Raw genomic sequence first — 16727 nt, forward strand, 5'->3', positions numbered from 1 at the left:
GAGGGTAAACGCATAAGAAGGCTTTTTCTTTGAAGGTGTTTTGATGCTGGAGTTTCAGCAAACTATGTCTGCAGGGTAAAAATGACAGAAATTAAGCTGTGGAGCTCACTTTACCCTTCATATTTGTCAAGAAAGATATTTTCCTTAATTCAATAAATGAATTGTATGACATGATAGTATGGATCTAAGACTAGGTGCTGCAAATCAGTGTGTGATTGTAGAAGTTGGGGATTGGAGGTGAGAGAGAGATGTGGATAGAACATGACAACACATAGAGCTCTCATTCACTTTGTACAGCGGTCCACATGCTCTGTTAACACTAGTGCATGGCCGTCTACACCATTGCGTCTGTCTGTCTGTCTGACTGCCTCGCAGGCCTTTGGAGAATATGGGATGCCGTCCAAAGGCGACACATGTTGTCAAGCCAATGAATGTCTATGAGTGTGAGTGTGTGTGTGGGTGTGTACAGTACGTGTCTGTGTGTGTGTGTTTGTGCATGTTTGTGTGCATGCATGTGAATGTGTTTGAATCTTTTTTCCATTCTATTCTATTCTTCTTTTTTTTTTCTTTTAGAAATGCCCTACCCAGATATGTAGGAATTAAAGAACATTGATCACTACTAATCAAAGTGCCGATTCTTTTAACGGACAGCTGTTGTCATATGCTTTAATTCCCAGCTATCTCCCCCTGTATAGCAGAACAGCACTTAGTCCACCAGTTGAGGTTGCAGGGGAACGAGGGTTAACTGTCTCTGCCTGGTCCAACTGCCCATACAGCATACAACAACGCACACATAGAAATCCAAGGTAAGTTACATTTTTTTCCCTCTGACATTGCTTTCCAACCAATCAATCACTGTCAGATGCTGTACTGAAAAGAAAATACTAAACGTAAACTGTTGTTCATGACATACACTGTGAAAATGTAATTCTGGTCAGGGTCAATATTTGGCAATTTTGTATCTTAATTCATTCCTGCCAGTACTGAACAGTAAAATATGACTAAAAGCATCAATCCTCCTATGTCCATTCGATTCCTTCTGCCCCTCTGGCTATACCAGTAGCTGATGACAATATGTGTTGACAAAATACATGTACTACCTCTCTGCGAGAAAGGAACGTGACTGCTTAGGGGTGACTATGATGTCTCTTTATAGCGAATATAAGAAACATCTGTTAGAAGCCAAGAAAATGACAGTAATATCCATTTCCAAGCAGTGAACACTGAATTCTTTACACGATACCCGGATCCTGTATCCTCAGTATTGTATTCAGTCAAGCAGCCCTGATCGGTGGGAATGTTTCCCCAAGACTCACAGTTTTAGGTTCCTTGCCCCACACAGAAGCATTCTTTACATGCCTCCAGAGGTAAACCTTGGTGAATAGGGATTAGTAAACTAAATTTACACACTAGTCTCATGAGTTACCGTCTGCCTCTCCATCTATTCCTGGTCTTGGACTGTTGTTTGTGTGAGCTACGGGTGGGAGAATAGCCTTTACTCATGTCAGATAGACCAGTTCTGAAAGACTATCAGATTGATAGGCTGGGCAGAGTCACACAGTGACGCATTTTGAGTTCATGCCATGTCACTTCAGGCATAGAATAGAGCACATTGCAATGGGACTGAAGGGTAGAAAAATCGAAACTCCAATGAAAATAAATAAATGTGTAGGATTGGCCCCACATGGTTTGTAGAATATGGAGAAACTTACTTGAACTGTCACAAATGTCAGCTGAATTGTAATTGTAATTGTAAAAGTAATGTGGTTACAAATACAAAATAAATCTGTTTTATGGCCAAAGGTGCAGTGAAGTGTGGTTTTAAATGTATACCTTGTTGTTAGGAGTTTGGCGAAAAAGGAAAATATATATGGAGATGGGCAATGGAGAGGAACATTTTTCCCCTATTGTCTTAACCTTCATGTTTGCTTAATGCTTACCCATGTGTGGACAGGTCATGGATAAGTATCATGGCACTCAGTCAAATGTTTACAGTTTCTGCAGGAGAAGAGAAAAGAGAGCGGTAGTAAAAAAGGAACGCAGAAGAGGAAACCTTGGGTCCTTGGTGACAGCATGGGGCAGATGCGGGAGGCTATAACTCTCTCTCTCTCCGGGCTGAGGGAGAGCTTGCCTTCTTAGACAAATGGACTAACACACACAACCCACATCCCTCTTTCCACCTCCCTTACCTGTTAATGTAGGAAACACTCAACTCCGGAGTTGGAGAGGTCTGTGGTTTGAAGGTTCAATGATAGAACACAATCATGCGCTAGAGTCGATTCTTGGAAATATTCAACAATGTGTACATATTTTGGATTAAATGTACCTTTCCTAGTTCAGCTAACCCATAAACAAGGCAACGTACTGTATATCCAATCCGAAAGAATGTATGTAAATTGGGAAGTGTTTTTTTTTTCATTATATGTCGGACCCCAGTAAGACTACCTGTCGCCATTGGCATCGTCTAAAGGGGATCCTAATAAATCAAATCAAAGCTCGTAACATCGAAGAAAAGTGTGGTATGGATCACGGTCATTATCGTTTTATTCCCTGGTGAAGCCTTTTAGAGCGGATTGTCCATCATTTCCTGGCGGAAAGAGTGTCATTACAAAGCAAAGCAATTGGCTATCTGTCTCTACTATTCAGCCTGCCCTAGGAGTCCAGATGAGGAGGAGGGGTGTCAGGAGAGGTGGGAAGTGGAAAGCCCAAGCATGTTCTAGCAAGGCAATGGAAATCAAATCAGCTTGCGACCTGCATATGGCATAATGGCATTATCAATAAAGTACTGAAAGTGCTATTTGTGGTTGTGTTATAAAGTCTGTTTTTCAACCCAAGAAATGTTTCTTGCTTCATCACTATCTATTTCACAGTCCTTGTAAATATATGTTTGTTGCAATACCTAATGAAAGGGAGTGCAGGGCATGCAAGGTACTTTGTGCTTAGATGACAGTTGAAAGATTAGGGAAGCTTCAGTGCTGATCTGTCTGCATGTTACACACACCTTTGCTAATCCTCCCACACATACCTCCCACCTCAGGGGCCCCGAAGCTTACTGGCTCCTGACTCACCTGCACTGCAGATACACAGGTAGTGTCAGGGTCAAAGGTGAGATCCCCCCTTCACTGTGGTCGGCCAGGCCATGCTGCACTCTCTCCCTTCGGGGCAATGGAGAGGAGGTCCCTCTGTATTCTGCTCTGCATGTATTTGCTCCATCATCCCTCATCACCCCCTGACCTAAAATCTATGGTTACCTGTCAGTTGACTATCTATTGAAAGGCACTGAGCTTGACGCTATATCAACTACATTTGTTCTGTTGGAAAGGGGGAGAGAATTATTGCAAGAGAATAACAGAATTGAGAACAGGGACACTTCGGTGAAATTATTTACATTTTCAGTTTAGGATTAGATTTAGGGTTCATAGATAACTGTATTTCATTATATACAACGTTTTCATTGTAGGCCCCTAGTCAAGATAATATCAATATGTTTTATCTACTGTCTGGATCAACAGTTAGTCAATGCAAAGTGCAAACGTATTTTTTTCAGATAGGAGATATGCAATAATGCCCTCTCTCATGACATAACCGCCTTCACATGACCCACAAATAAATGAAAAAAATATTCAAGCAGTCCTATGACTAAATCATTTTCTGTTGAAAACCAGTGACCACACAACGTGGTCAAAAAGCACAGCCTCTGAAAGTAGATATACAGCTCCTTGATAACAGCTTATGTTGACTCAGGCACACACATTGCCAAAACACTGTAAACAGATGCACGCATGGCCTGCTATGGAGAGGGCTGCAAGCAGCTAGAAAAACACTGTGAGGATCCCCCTCTGTGCTCTGTCAGGTATCAATCAGGGCTCGTAAGTGGGATCCTCGAGAGGAGATGCTATCAGGACAGCCCTGTACACACTCACACTGCTGGATGTCTTATCTACCTACAGATAACAGTCCCCTCGCTGTGAGTGGCCTGCCCTGCATCATGAAGCCATGCTCTCCCTACTGCTGCTCACTCAGAGACTCACACTCACAAGGTACTAACTAGGCCACTTACCTTATACAAGAGCCCTTTTAAAGAACATTTGAGCACTCTCCACTTTAGAGTGCAGATCCAACTTTTCTAGACCCCTTATCCCATGGGCTAAAGGTCCCAAAGCTTCTACGCATGTGCGGTATTCTCTACTTACGCAAGTCTCTAATCTACTCATATAGAACAAGCTACTCTGGTGGATGGTGCTTGTTTAATAACGTTCAACCCAAGCTGATAAAACAAGTCTGCAATATCACGTTATGATAGTATTGTACATAACGGAACCAAATATAATAGCATAATATAATGTTACTGTAAGACAAAAAACACCACCTAATTTCTTATGAGATTTTAGGACGATTGTGCAAATCGTCACATTTTTCCTTCATGTGGCCACACTCAACAGCTCATGCCACCAGGCAAAATATGTGATTTGATAGAAATACAGTGCGGTTACCTGCGTAACCTACGGCCTAAATCTTACCCCTCATATTACAGGTGTATCAGAGAGTAAGCATTTCTCTAGATTTTGTTATCAGATTCTATCCCAAAAAATCTGGGGACAATTTCAGTGGACAAAGTTAGTGTGAAACAAACCCATGTTGTTTTGTATCTAAAGTTTTAGATAAGGATTGCTCTAAACAAGAGGTGTGTACTAGTTTGTAAAGGTTTTCAGGAGAGCACTGGCCCAGTTTTCTGGTTTCATCCAGACCACAGCGCAATGGACCTAGTAACAAAAACAAGCACCACGGTGTGGAGCTGGTCCCGCAGTGTGAGGACCTTAATGAGGAACATGTGGCGCTGCCCAGACACACAGTCAGAGGAAACCCAATCCCCTCTCTTTTTCTTCCCCCTCTCTCCTGCTCCTGCACACTCCCCCCCACCTTCTCGTTTCACTCTCTTCTTCTCTTTTACGCTACAATTGCCAGATTCCTGGGGATCTTTCTCTCACTGTCTGACTCTCAAAACCCTTTCCCTCTTCTTTAATTCCAGTGTCCTTACTCATACTACTCATTCTCATCAAACCCCATGTTTTCGTCAGTTACTCTCTCCTTACTCCTTTTCTTACTCCTTTTTTTACTATATATTATCACTCTTCCAATCCCTATCTTTGCTTCTTGCCAAAATGCCTCTGATCCCTTTCTCTTTATTTCTCTTGTTTCTCCAACTCACAAATGGAGCCCAGCTGTTCCTTCTCACTGGCCTGGCATTCAGGCCTGCCGTGAGGCGGATGGCTAATTTTACCAGACTGACCTCATTTTTCTATTGTATTAGAACAAGTGATCCAGTGTCGGGAGAAATGTACTGGCTTTAAGAGGCAGAATATGCATATTTGCTGGGTCATGCAATGCAATATGCTCAGAAGGAAAGGGGGAAGAAAGAGCTCTTTCTCTGCCTATCAAGCTCTACGGACCATCTATAGGGGGTCTCTTTCATGTGAAGAATTCATCTGGTCCATCCATCTGGATGGATTAGCTGTTTGCTTCACTGAGCTATGTTTGAATGATTTACAAATTAGGGCTGTAACGGTCATGGAATTTTGGATGACGGTCATTGGTCGGCCAAATCACCGCGGTCACTGTTAAAACCGTTCGAATAGCAAAAATATGTCAAAATGTTTCTTCTCTTCCGCTCCTGACTGCATGGGCTGTCATAGAAATAGAATGAATAGAACAGGCATCCGCATTCAAGTTAATGATGTCATAATGGGTGGACTGGTGGCCATTGTGAGTGTACCCATAGGAGCAAAGCAGGAAGTAAAAGCAGGAAGTGTACCCATCAATATGGGTTTTGACTAGGTGGTATACAGCTGCGACAGGAAGTTACTTTTTCGTAGCAGGTCAGGAGAACCTACGCAACAAGTTAGGAGAATTAACGTACAGTAGCAGGTTAGGATAATTTAGGCTCTCCTAACCTGCTACGAAAAGTCACTTCGGGGCGTAGCTGTATTTCATCTAGTCACAACCATCAATATGTGCTGTGATTTGTTGAATCAACTCAACTGACATTACATAAAATACATTCCATTGCATGAGCAACACATAAAATTAAGAATTAGAATACTAGAATGGACATCAATCAATCAATCAAATGTATTTATAAAGCCCTTTTTACATCAACAGCTGTCACAAAGTGCTTTTACAGAAACCTAGAATAAAACCCCAAAGAGCAAGCGATGAAGATGTAGAAGCGCGGTGGCTAGGAAAAACTCTGAACCTAGGAAGAAACCTAAAGAGGTACCAGGCTCTGAGGGGGACCAGTCCTCTTCTGGCTGTGCCTGTATAAACAATATTTATAATTATATGATCATATTTTACGTTGACAATAATTCTATTACACAATTTATGATATATCACAACTTCATTTTATTTTCCTGCATAAGTTAAATCAGGATTATGCCTCTACTGCCATTCATTCCAATTAGACTTATCCCTGACCAATATGGCTGCCATTTTCCACCCATTCTGGAACTTTGAGGGTTTATGACATTGTCCCTCCAGTAATTTAATAGGATCTCTATGTAGCCACATCAGTTAACATCATTCGAATGAACATTCTACACATGTCACAAAACTAGGCAGCCATTGCGAGTATACCCATGAGTTTACCAGTCAAATTGCCATGGTTATAGGTTCCAAGTCCGTTCTATTCATTATATTTCTATGTGTGCTGCTGCAGGGAAGGGGGCATTGTCTAGGGCAACCGAAGACTTGTTTGCTACAACACCCTGCTTGTTTCAGCAAGGAGTAAAGAGTCCATGTTACCGCAAAAATGGACTTAGCCATGTGAATGGCCGGCTGTCCCGTCTTCAGTCAGCTGTTTGTTCTACAAAAAAAATCATAACGGTCATGACGGTTGTTTTATTTTCATGAGGGTCTTCATTCATAACATGGGTTACATGGTTATACGGTAATTGTGCTATCCCTAGTGAAAGTCATATCAATTCTTCAATGGACAAAGAGTCTACATTTATTTCGAGAGGGTCAGTTCACAATTCAGGACAAACCTGGAGAAGTGTTATCATTTACAACTGACGTCTTGGAGTTATTGTTTGGATTCAGTTACTGAAGTAGGCTATAGAGAAAATATAAACAAGTGAAAAGGGCAGCACTAAGCATGTTGTATTGGTTGCTCTTTAAAGACGCAAATCACAAATTGCCCCAAATGACTTTTTCATAAATACGTATTCAAAAATAATTGTATTTGCCTTCATTCACAATAACTTTTTTTTTTTTTTCTTGCAGAAAATGTTGTCTACAGATCCTGAAGATGAGCATTTTGAGAGGTGAGAGACATCCTGAAACTTTGTTAGGAATATGCACATGCCTTGCTACGGTCTCATGTCTAAGAGTCCTAATGACTATCTGCAAACCCGTGCAGCAGGGAGTTTGAAATGTGTCCGTAGTAGAGAACAGCCATGAAACAGATCAAGCCCAAAATTAGCTGAACAAACATAGTACGTTGACCCTCGCGGGACAGACTTGGCACAGTGTATCAACTGTGGTGGAGGAGGCCCTTCTGACAGAACAGAACAATCCAGACGTTCCACTTAGGTTGAGCTGTCTTCATTTCCCCCTCCAATATATATATATCAACCCCACATCAACAAGGACTATGAGGACCTTTCACAAGACTGACAGAGCACCTGAATCACACCATTTTGTGGGCCAGAGGAGCCAGCATGTGTATAGAGAAACCAGTGATCCAATACCTGTCTGGGTTCAAGTTTCAAGTTACAAGTTTTTAGGATACGCATGGTATACATCGTCCAATTAAATTCTTACTTGCAGGTTCCTTTTTGTCAGTGCAACAACAATAGGAAATAGTAAAACATAAATGCCAGTAGAATAGAATAAACATTTTAGCATGAGTATAATACAGGCACAATTTATAGTCCAATATTTACATGTGTATTGGGGAAGTGGTGGGGGGCAAGTGTATAAATGGAGCACAGGAGGTTGGTGGCATCTTAATTGGGGAGGACAGGCTCGTGGAAATGGCTGGAGCAGAGCTAGTGAAATGGTATCAAATACATTAAACACATGGTTTCCATGTGTTTGATGCCATTTCATTCGCTCCATTCCAGCCATTATTATGAGCAGTCCTCCCCTCAGCAGCCTCCACTCAAATTGAGCAGTATAATAATTCAGTTGCTTCTAATAAAGTAAAAAGGGGTATGCAGCCCGGCGCACAGAATGTTCAATTTGTCTGAGTAAATTCCGTTTTAAATCCAATTACAGAATTATGCTGAGTATGATTGTTGATCGTCTTTACACCAATATTTGATTGGCTAATTAGTTGTCCATTAAAAACCCTACATTTACATGACATGAGAACCACAGAAACACAGTGGTGGCCATGGAGCAAAACCCAATGATTCTGCTCCATGCAGATGGACCTGCTTTGCAGCTGTGGAAATGAAAGACGAGTGTCGTTCAAGGCAAGGGATGGAAAGTTGGCTACAAAAAGAGAAAGAGTAACATACAAGTTGCTAACTGAAAATGTAATGGAAAAAATAATAGCACCAGTTAGCTGAGAGAAAATAATTAATGGAGAATGTCTCTCCTGTATTGTGAGTGTTCAATTAATAAGCTGCCCATCTTTATGGAGATATAATACTAGGGGGGAATGCTACACATTGACCAGATTTACCATCTCTGGCAATGTTTAGTGACCTCAGGTATGAACAACATCCAGGGTAACATATGTAAACCCATATGTATGCATACCAGTGGAGGCTGCTGAGGGGAGGACGGCTCATAATAATGGCTGGAATGGAGTCAATGGAATGGCATCAATCCTGTGGTTTCCTTTTGGTTGATACCATTCCATTGACTCCATTCCAGCCATTACAATGAGCCTCCACTGATGCATACATGATTGTAGGTCACCACTGAGTGTGTATGACCTGCTTCCCCAACAATTTTTCAACTTAATAGCAAAGCGACAAGAGTATCTTCACACGGCGAGCTCACTCCCTCATGCTGTTCATGTGCCACAAATATGTTATTCAAACCTAGGGTAATTTACTACCACATAATGCCTAACTTTGTTATTCATGCTAGGTGTTATGACACCATTGTTCTCCTGGGTGAGCATTTTCTTCAGAAAGTAATGTAATGATTTAAGTGAAGCAGAGAGAAACAACAGGGTTGTTTGCATTGGGCCATTTGCTCTCCAGCTATGTTGAGACTCAGGGAGATCAAACAGGACAACTGCCACAGCTGAATGCTTTATAGTGCAGAGAGGGAGCTATGTGGACAGAGCTACAACTCCTATCTCGAACTCTCTCCTGAAAGAGGTTTACTATTTCTTTCAGATAAATCATGTAGGCTGCAAACATCATGTTTTAGTTGTAAGTGTAATTAGATGTGAGAAAAATTAATTGTCATCAGCCCTATCCTGGCCGAATACTTCTTATAACTGGCTACCAACTACTACAATGATCATTTCGAAACGACTTCATTGTCTTTAGAAACACTTTCCATTGGCTTAGTCCCAATGTCCCATGATTGCCATAAACCGCATTATGTAAATATAAAGTGGTCAACGAATAATTAGTATTTCATTGGCCAACAACCACATCTGAGCCCTGTCTACTATGTTAGACCCCTCCCACGTAGAGCCGCCCTGAAGACTGGGCCCTTTTTGAATGACAGCGCAGGGGAAAGAATACGAATGTTTGTCTAATTTCACGCAGCTACAGCGTCGATGAGCAGCAGTCGAAGAACTCCATTCTAACTGAATGGATTGGCATGGGGAGAAGCGGACCTCAAAACTTGGCTAAGCGGCAGCTTTGGAACTGTATTACTTTTACGATGGTTTTACTTTCGCTGCTGCTCCGACCAGGTAAGGCAACATTATGTATGTTCTCCTGTGTGCATGCAAAACATTTTTCCCGCACCCAGAATGATTGATGGAAGACTTTCTTGGCTGTGTTAATGGTGCGAGACTAGTTCACAAAAACACTTACGCTTTCGGGAATAGTTATGAACTGAAACATGGGACTGTATTTTGTTTACCCTGTATATTGCTGTTAATCGGAGTTATAGTTCAAACAGTGATTTGTTACAAGTTAAGTCGGTAATCAGCGAGCTAGCTTGCTGCGTGCCTAAAACGGGCAGTTAGCGGCTAGCTAAACTACACGATTTAAGTTTGCTAACCGTTTGCTCAAAGTATCTAGTTAAATGCATTATATCCCGAACAGTTTTTTTTTCACGGTCGAAACTAGCTATAGACCTAATGAAGTATTCACACACGAAGTCTAAAATAAAGTTTCACGTTACTTGTAGAAGTTGGCAAATTAAGCACATTAGCATTTAGCTTGCTAGCCCTTTGACGTCGCATTTGCAAATGTGTATTCGAAAATGTTTGTAAAGTAGCGACACATGGCTAACATGTAAGTTAGCTTGCTAACTGTTAACGCCGTGGATAGTTTTAGTCGATGGTGTCTTTAAGTTCACGCTTCATTTGTTATTACAATGCATTGGTCAGACTTTTCGGCCTCTGAACGTGTCCATCGTAACTTTAAAAAACTTCGGCCCGAGCTTTGTATGCATGAGCGACACGACACATTGTTTAAGTGTGGTGATTTGTTAGTTTGAATAACTTTCGAAGGTATTTGAAAAATTACGTAATGCCTAGTTAACGTTACAAGTTTAAGTCACAAGAGTTGTTACAGATAAATACATGGGGATTTGAGACGAATGTGTTTTTGGTCCAATCGTTTCGTGATGTATTGTAGTGTTTTGACAATTTTCACCGTAGATCCTTAGATGAGCTTCAGATAAAGTTGGACGCTATAAATTCAAATAAATGGAATTGCATTGCAACACAGTATCCTATAAATTAGTAATGTTAGTATTAGTTGAGTTTTAAATTATTACTTCCCCATAATGTTGTAGACTGCTATGACATGGTTATTGTGCATTTTGGTTGGTGTATTCATGTACATAGCAGGATGCGTAAGATCATTGTTATAGTACTGGATATGCCATGCTTGCCTTGTTTACATTCTAAAGCCACCCTCTTATTTTGTTTCCATTAAATTGTTCTCACGCGCCTATTGACATTTTTCTCCTATGCAAATTCGTCCTATTCTCTTAATCCTTTCCCTTTTCCGCACATAGTTTTCACATTGCGTCTTGTCAAGGTCTAACCATAAAGCCTTTAGAGATGGACGTGTTTGTTGATTGCGCCGTGATTGCCAGACGGACAACATTCTAAGCAGAGTTTGGTGACCTCCCTCCAAGCACATGGCTCATTGGTGGAATTTAGAAGAGGGATGTAAAATGCTTTTAAAATGACCTCTCACACGACACCTCACTTTTGATGAACAGTTGCCGAGACCCATGTAGGGCATTAGTCACTTGAAAATGTTTTCACACAGTTTTGCAACCAGTTATCTTTCCCCACTGTCTAGGGAAAAAAATCAATAAAAATGACAAGATTTGTATTATTGTAAGCTCATCATGCCTTTAGGTAACAGTCTGGAGGCCTAGTGTTAATTATCCGATCTTCTGTCAATGTGAATATGATTATTGTTCATAGTTCCGTTTTTAGTCTTGTTGAGGCTGTATTATTAAAGTGGATGTAATGTATGTGACATTGTGTGACACGTGCACAGGTGAGGCAATAAATGAATGTCATGCAATGCACCTGTCACCTCAAGATAAGCCTATGGGCTTCTCAAACGTGAAACATCAGAATACATAGTCTCCCCCAAAACATATTTACTGCCAGATACAGTGCTGAGTAATAACTTAACACAGGAAGTGCTGAATTTATACGATCCTGACTGGGTCTTACATCCTTGCCTTCGACCAGCTGTTAGTCGGTTGCTGAACAAGCACTGCTCTTTGTGTAGTTCCTCTTGGGTCTGAAGTCAACCTCATATACAGTGGGCATGTGCACCTTTATTGCGCCTCCTGTTGGCCAAGCAAAATCCAAACCACATTCATCACCCTTTAGCAAACTAGATTGGCTTCCTCCAGCAGTGAAGCACTGTTATTTTTGTGGTAGTTAGTTGTGGGGGCTATTAAGTTTTGACTGATTTTGTTAGACGGGGTATGGTACCATGTCCCTGTGGGCTGGCGCATTTGGGGTTTAAGTAGCAATTTTTTCAAATGGGAACTCGATATGTGGAATAGTTTAACTGTCCTGCTGCAAGTAGCTGGGTTGTACAGCTGATGTGTTAACTCAGAAAATTAATTATAACAGTTATTAAGCAGTGAATAGACTTGCCCAATTACTGTGATTTCTATTGGAAACCTATTTTATATGGTCGTTTAGAGTAGTGTTAAGCAGTTTTTGCATCCTCAATTTTTCATAGGAAGAGTTCAGACAAACACATTCGTATACACCACCATTTAACTAGTTTCCGCTTCGGTGTACACAATGGTTCATTATCTAATTAAATGACTTTCCTCACATTTTTTTGTTTCTGTTCACCTGTTGTTGGCAATGATAAACATGTAACACCTGTCCCCTGTTTCCTCCCCCCTACAGCACACTGCCAACAGTGCCGGATCCAGCGCTGCAATGCGGAGTACGTGGCCTCTACCTCTCCCTCTAGTGGTCTCCAGGAAGACTCCCTGTCCGATGTGGACTACTGCATTGCCTTGCGTGCCTACGCCCTGTGTACCCGCCGCACAGCGCGCAGCTGCAGGGGTGACCTTGTCTACCACTCGGCCGTGTTCCGTATCAAAGAGCTCTTCACCCAGCACAACTGCTCCAGCGACGGGCCCACCTCCTCGGCCAGGGCCCCTAGCACCTCCAGGCCAGTCGTGTCCGAGCTGTGCGACTACGAGAGCCGCGTGCTGGCCTCGGGCCCTGCCGGCCAGGGAAAGAAGTATGCCCACTGTGGATTATTTGGGGACCCACACCTGCGGACGTTCCGCGACGAGTTCCAGACCTGCAAGGTGGAGGGGGCGTGGCCTCTTATCGATAACCGTTACCTGTCGGTGCAGGTGACCAACGTACCTGTTGTCCTGGGCTCCAGCGCCACCGCCACCAGCAAGGTAGGCCAAGTCATGGGTTCATGTATGGTGGTTTTGCTGTCAGTAAAACATAAGGCCCCAATCATAACAAAGGTACCTGAACTGTATGTCATACATTACATTTGAAAGGAGACTGACACGTATATCTCAAGTTAGGTTCTGTCTGCAGTGACTTTACCTCTCCTTTTCCAGACACCAGGGGAGAAGGGCTACTTAGTGGTGTTGGATCACAGACATGCTTGAGCGCTCTACCTTTAACACATGGGTGGTCAGTCATGTGGTAGTGATTAACGCTTGCCCCAACAGTTCCCGCTCCCACAATTGGATTTAAAAAATAAAGTTCTCCACTGTAGTCAAATAATGAACAGATTTTTCTTGAAATATGGAATCATTTGAAAAAGAATTTGATTAATATATATATATATATATTTCTACTGATTTTGTTTGGTTTATCGTAATACCATTTTATCCTCAAGTCGACATTTAAACCTGGTTCTTCATATTGAAAGCCACGCTTGGAGCTTGTCTTACTACATTTGTAGATATGAACTGGATAAATACAACACTTGGTAGACACTAAAAAGTAGGGCTAAATTTAGACTCGCTTAGGTTACTATGCCACATTTGCTCAAATAATCTGGTTTCATTAGTGAATTTTTCAGCTCATGTAGATTACAAGCAAATACACAAAGGATTGGGTCTTGGACTACCTAGACCTCTGAGAAGCTCAATAGACCTAGGCCAAATCATCTAGACAGGCTAGATTTGATAAAAGTGATAATGACTAGTCTGACAGTTTCTTTCAGATCAGTTTGCTGAACCTGGAGAGCTTTTGTAAATAACCTATGCTAGATTGTGTATGAGTTCGAAGTAAACCAAACACTACTAAAGGGAGAACAGATTTCAGAGCCAACTATTTCAAATGATAATTTTTTGTTCATATGGGTGGAGGGAATGCAACGCCAATACCGCATGCCCCCACCGTCCGCTTGAATTGGGGCAACTGTCAGTACAGAAAGGAAAATCCTTCATCAAATACAGTATCCCCTTAACTGTGAAGTGAACCATAGCCAGCTCTTTGACAAAGCCGTGAAAATGTTTGCGTAGTACTAAAAATCCAGACTCAACTCCAGAGTCGTGTCAGAGCTCTGGCACAGTGGCAGTTGTGGTGGATGGTATTTCTGATTTTCTGGGACTATCAGACAGCTGGATTTGTTTTGATCCATCACTCTTGTATGGCTCCATACTCTTTCTTACATGTGGCATGGTTTATGACATTTACAGTATTTATTTTAGATTGCACAGATTAATGTGGGAACACTCATTAGTTGGCCTAGTCGTTTCTTTGGATTTGGTTATTATAAGTTAGTGGTCCAAGACCTCACCAATGTGTTGCTGATGCTTTCTAGTCCATATTTACTGGAAAATAAGTATAATTTCTGCTCACGGTGCATTCCTTCCATCAGATTACACAAAAGCTCTTACACCTTTTCTAAGAGAAAGACTGGAGTTTGTTTTCAAACTTTAAAATTAACCTTTCATGTCATAAAAAGTTAAGGTCCTGCTGACACACTGTGGCTCAAAATGGTACTACACCTGTTGAAGGCCTCTGATGGCATCTGCTGCTTAGTAGTTAGTAATCAGGGTCTATGCAGGATAATGCCTCAACAGCTTTTACCATCAGCATAGAACTATAATAACTATGTACTAACAGTTGTCCACCAAACAATACTACAGAAAGTAAGTTTTTGATTTCAATGTAATCATTAATTGACTTTCCTTTGTCTTGCCTTTTGTCTCTTCATTGTTCTCTTCCAGATAACAGTGATCTTCAAGTCGTACCACGGCTGTACAGAGCAGAAGGTGTACCAGGCTACCACCGAGGACCTTCCCTCTGCCTTCCAGGACGGCTCTCGGAGTGGCGGGGAGGGGGGCAGTCTGTGGATCGTAGAAAAGGTTGGCTCCGGGGGCCGCCTGGTGACGATCCAGGCCCGCTACATTGGGACGTCCATCATAGTGCGCCGAGTGGGGCGCTACCTTACCTTCGCCATCCGCATGCCAGAGGACACCCTTGACTTTTCTGAGGAGAACAGTGGGCTGCAGCTTTGTCTGCATGGGTGCCCTCGCAACGAGCTCATCAAGGAGCACACGCTGGGGCGCCAGCCCCTTCATCCCCACCTCCCGGGCTCCGGGTCTAACCCGGAGCTGGGGCCCCTACTGCCCCCACATCAGATCTACACAGTGGAGCGTGCCACAGCCAAGTGCAGGGAGACCCTGCAAGTGGAGGACATATACTTCCAGTCATGTGTGTTTGACCTGCTCACCACAGGGGACCCTGAGTTCTCCATGGCAGCCTACGGGGCTCTGGAGGATCTGAAGGCCCTTCCTCCCAGCAAACTGAAGCAAAACTCTCCCAGGACTCCTCATGTTCAACAAAACAGAGGGGGGCTATACACGTTGGCCACAGCCACCCCCAGTCTGGTCACACTCCTACTCCTGGTTCTACTGCTTTTGTAAAGAGCGAATACAACACGCAAACAAAGTGGAAGTGATGCCAGCTTGAAGGAGTTTTTTTGCATTTGTGAATGTTGTAGTTATTTTCCTGTCACTAAACCATTTTGTAGGATTGATCCCTCAAAGGATACCAGTGCTTCTTGTTCCCCCCAGACACACGTTGGCTGCCAGCTTCTACCACTTAATTGAGTCTGAGCCTGAATGCACGCAATCAGGTGGGATCGGTGGTTAAGTGCGTAATGCACTCTCTATTTTCACACTTGTAAATTGGATTAAGACAGTTACAGGATGCTTAAATGGGAAATTCATCGTAACGTGGTTCTGGGCTGTAAATGCATCTTATCAAACATATTAGTGAATTTCATATTTTGGGGGAATACATCAAGATGCACACAATCGTGTCAGATATTATCAGAGAACGCATCAGGCTTACGTGTAAATAGTCTATAGTGCAGGGACTTCTGGAATGTGTATCATTAGGCACTTAACGGTTAACGCTCCAAGTTTAGTTCCTCAATGTTGTCATATTTACTGGAAAATGTTTCTTACATGGGATGATCCAACAACTAAACGAAAATACTACCTATCCAAATGTATTTGGGTTTTGGTGTAATATTCTCAGTACTTTTCACTCCGCCCAAGTGTGATCGCATTATCAGTTTGGTGAAACACTCCCTCTTCAAGCTGCTTGGCTTCCAGTTGTTTTTTTAAAGGTAAAGAAACAATCTCTATATAATAATAATATATTGAAAGAGTGTATGTTTTATATTGTGTACATTTGCCTGTGTATAGATTGTTTTACACTTGTTGTGATTAGTTAGGTATTTTTGAATGAACTAATGCGTTTTACCTTATCTGTAATTTTCCATATTAAAAAGTGTTGGACACCATCTTTGTATGTCATTTATGATTAAGCTTTCAAGAGTCAATGTCTACAGCACAAGGATTCAGTATGTGAGTGGGACCATGGAGAATATTTGCTAGTGTAAATCTGTCAATTCTGAGTAAACTAAGTCTTCCTAAAGGGTTGCAATTTATATTTAGCATAGGCCAGTGACTTTCTACATACAGTGCCTTCAGATGTAGTCGCTCCTTGACCTTACATTTTGTTACAGCCTGAAGTTAAAATGGAATACATTTAGATGTTTTGTCACTGGCCTACACAGTTAAAATTGAAT

At 42.0% G+C, this 16727-nt stretch overlaps 1 protein-coding gene across 1 annotated transcript; it reads left to right on the forward strand.

Annotated features, from left to right (window-relative positions):
• The first annotated feature begins 467 nt into the window (after positions 1-467).
• On the forward strand, positions 468-16439 carry LOC110524278 (repulsive guidance molecule A). The gene is made up of 5 exons (XM_021603770.3): positions 468-806; positions 7282-7322; positions 9738-9886; positions 12545-13056; positions 14854-16439. Exons 2-5 carry the CDS (start codon positions 7285-7287, stop codon positions 15550-15552), a joined length of 1398 nt encoding a protein of 465 aa, XP_021459445.3. The 5' UTR covers positions 468-806; positions 7282-7284; the 3' UTR covers positions 15553-16439.
• The last annotated feature ends 288 nt before the right edge of the window (positions 16440-16727 follow it).

This window comes from Oncorhynchus mykiss, chromosome 5 (assembly GCF_057628025.1).
Source record: "Oncorhynchus mykiss isolate SJ-2025 chromosome 5, ASM5762802v1, whole genome shotgun sequence".
NCBI classification, from domain to species: Eukaryota; Metazoa; Chordata; class Actinopteri; order Salmoniformes; family Salmonidae; genus Oncorhynchus; species Oncorhynchus mykiss.

What these genes read in the sequence shown, in the direction of transcription:
- LOC110524278 (XM_021603770.3), top strand. Translation starts at nt 7,285, where the DNA reads ATGTTGTCTACAGATCCTGAAGATGAGCATTTTGAGAG. An exon ending in GAAGATGAGCATTTTGAGAG is followed by an intron (nt 7,323 to 9,737) that starts GTGAGAGACATC and finishes AATTTCACGCAG; the next exon opens with CTACAGCGTCGATGAGCAGC. An exon ending in TTCGCTGCTGCTCCGACCAG is followed by an intron (nt 9,887 to 12,544) that starts GTAAGGCAACAT and finishes TCCCCCCTACAG; the next exon opens with CACACTGCCAACAGTGCCGG.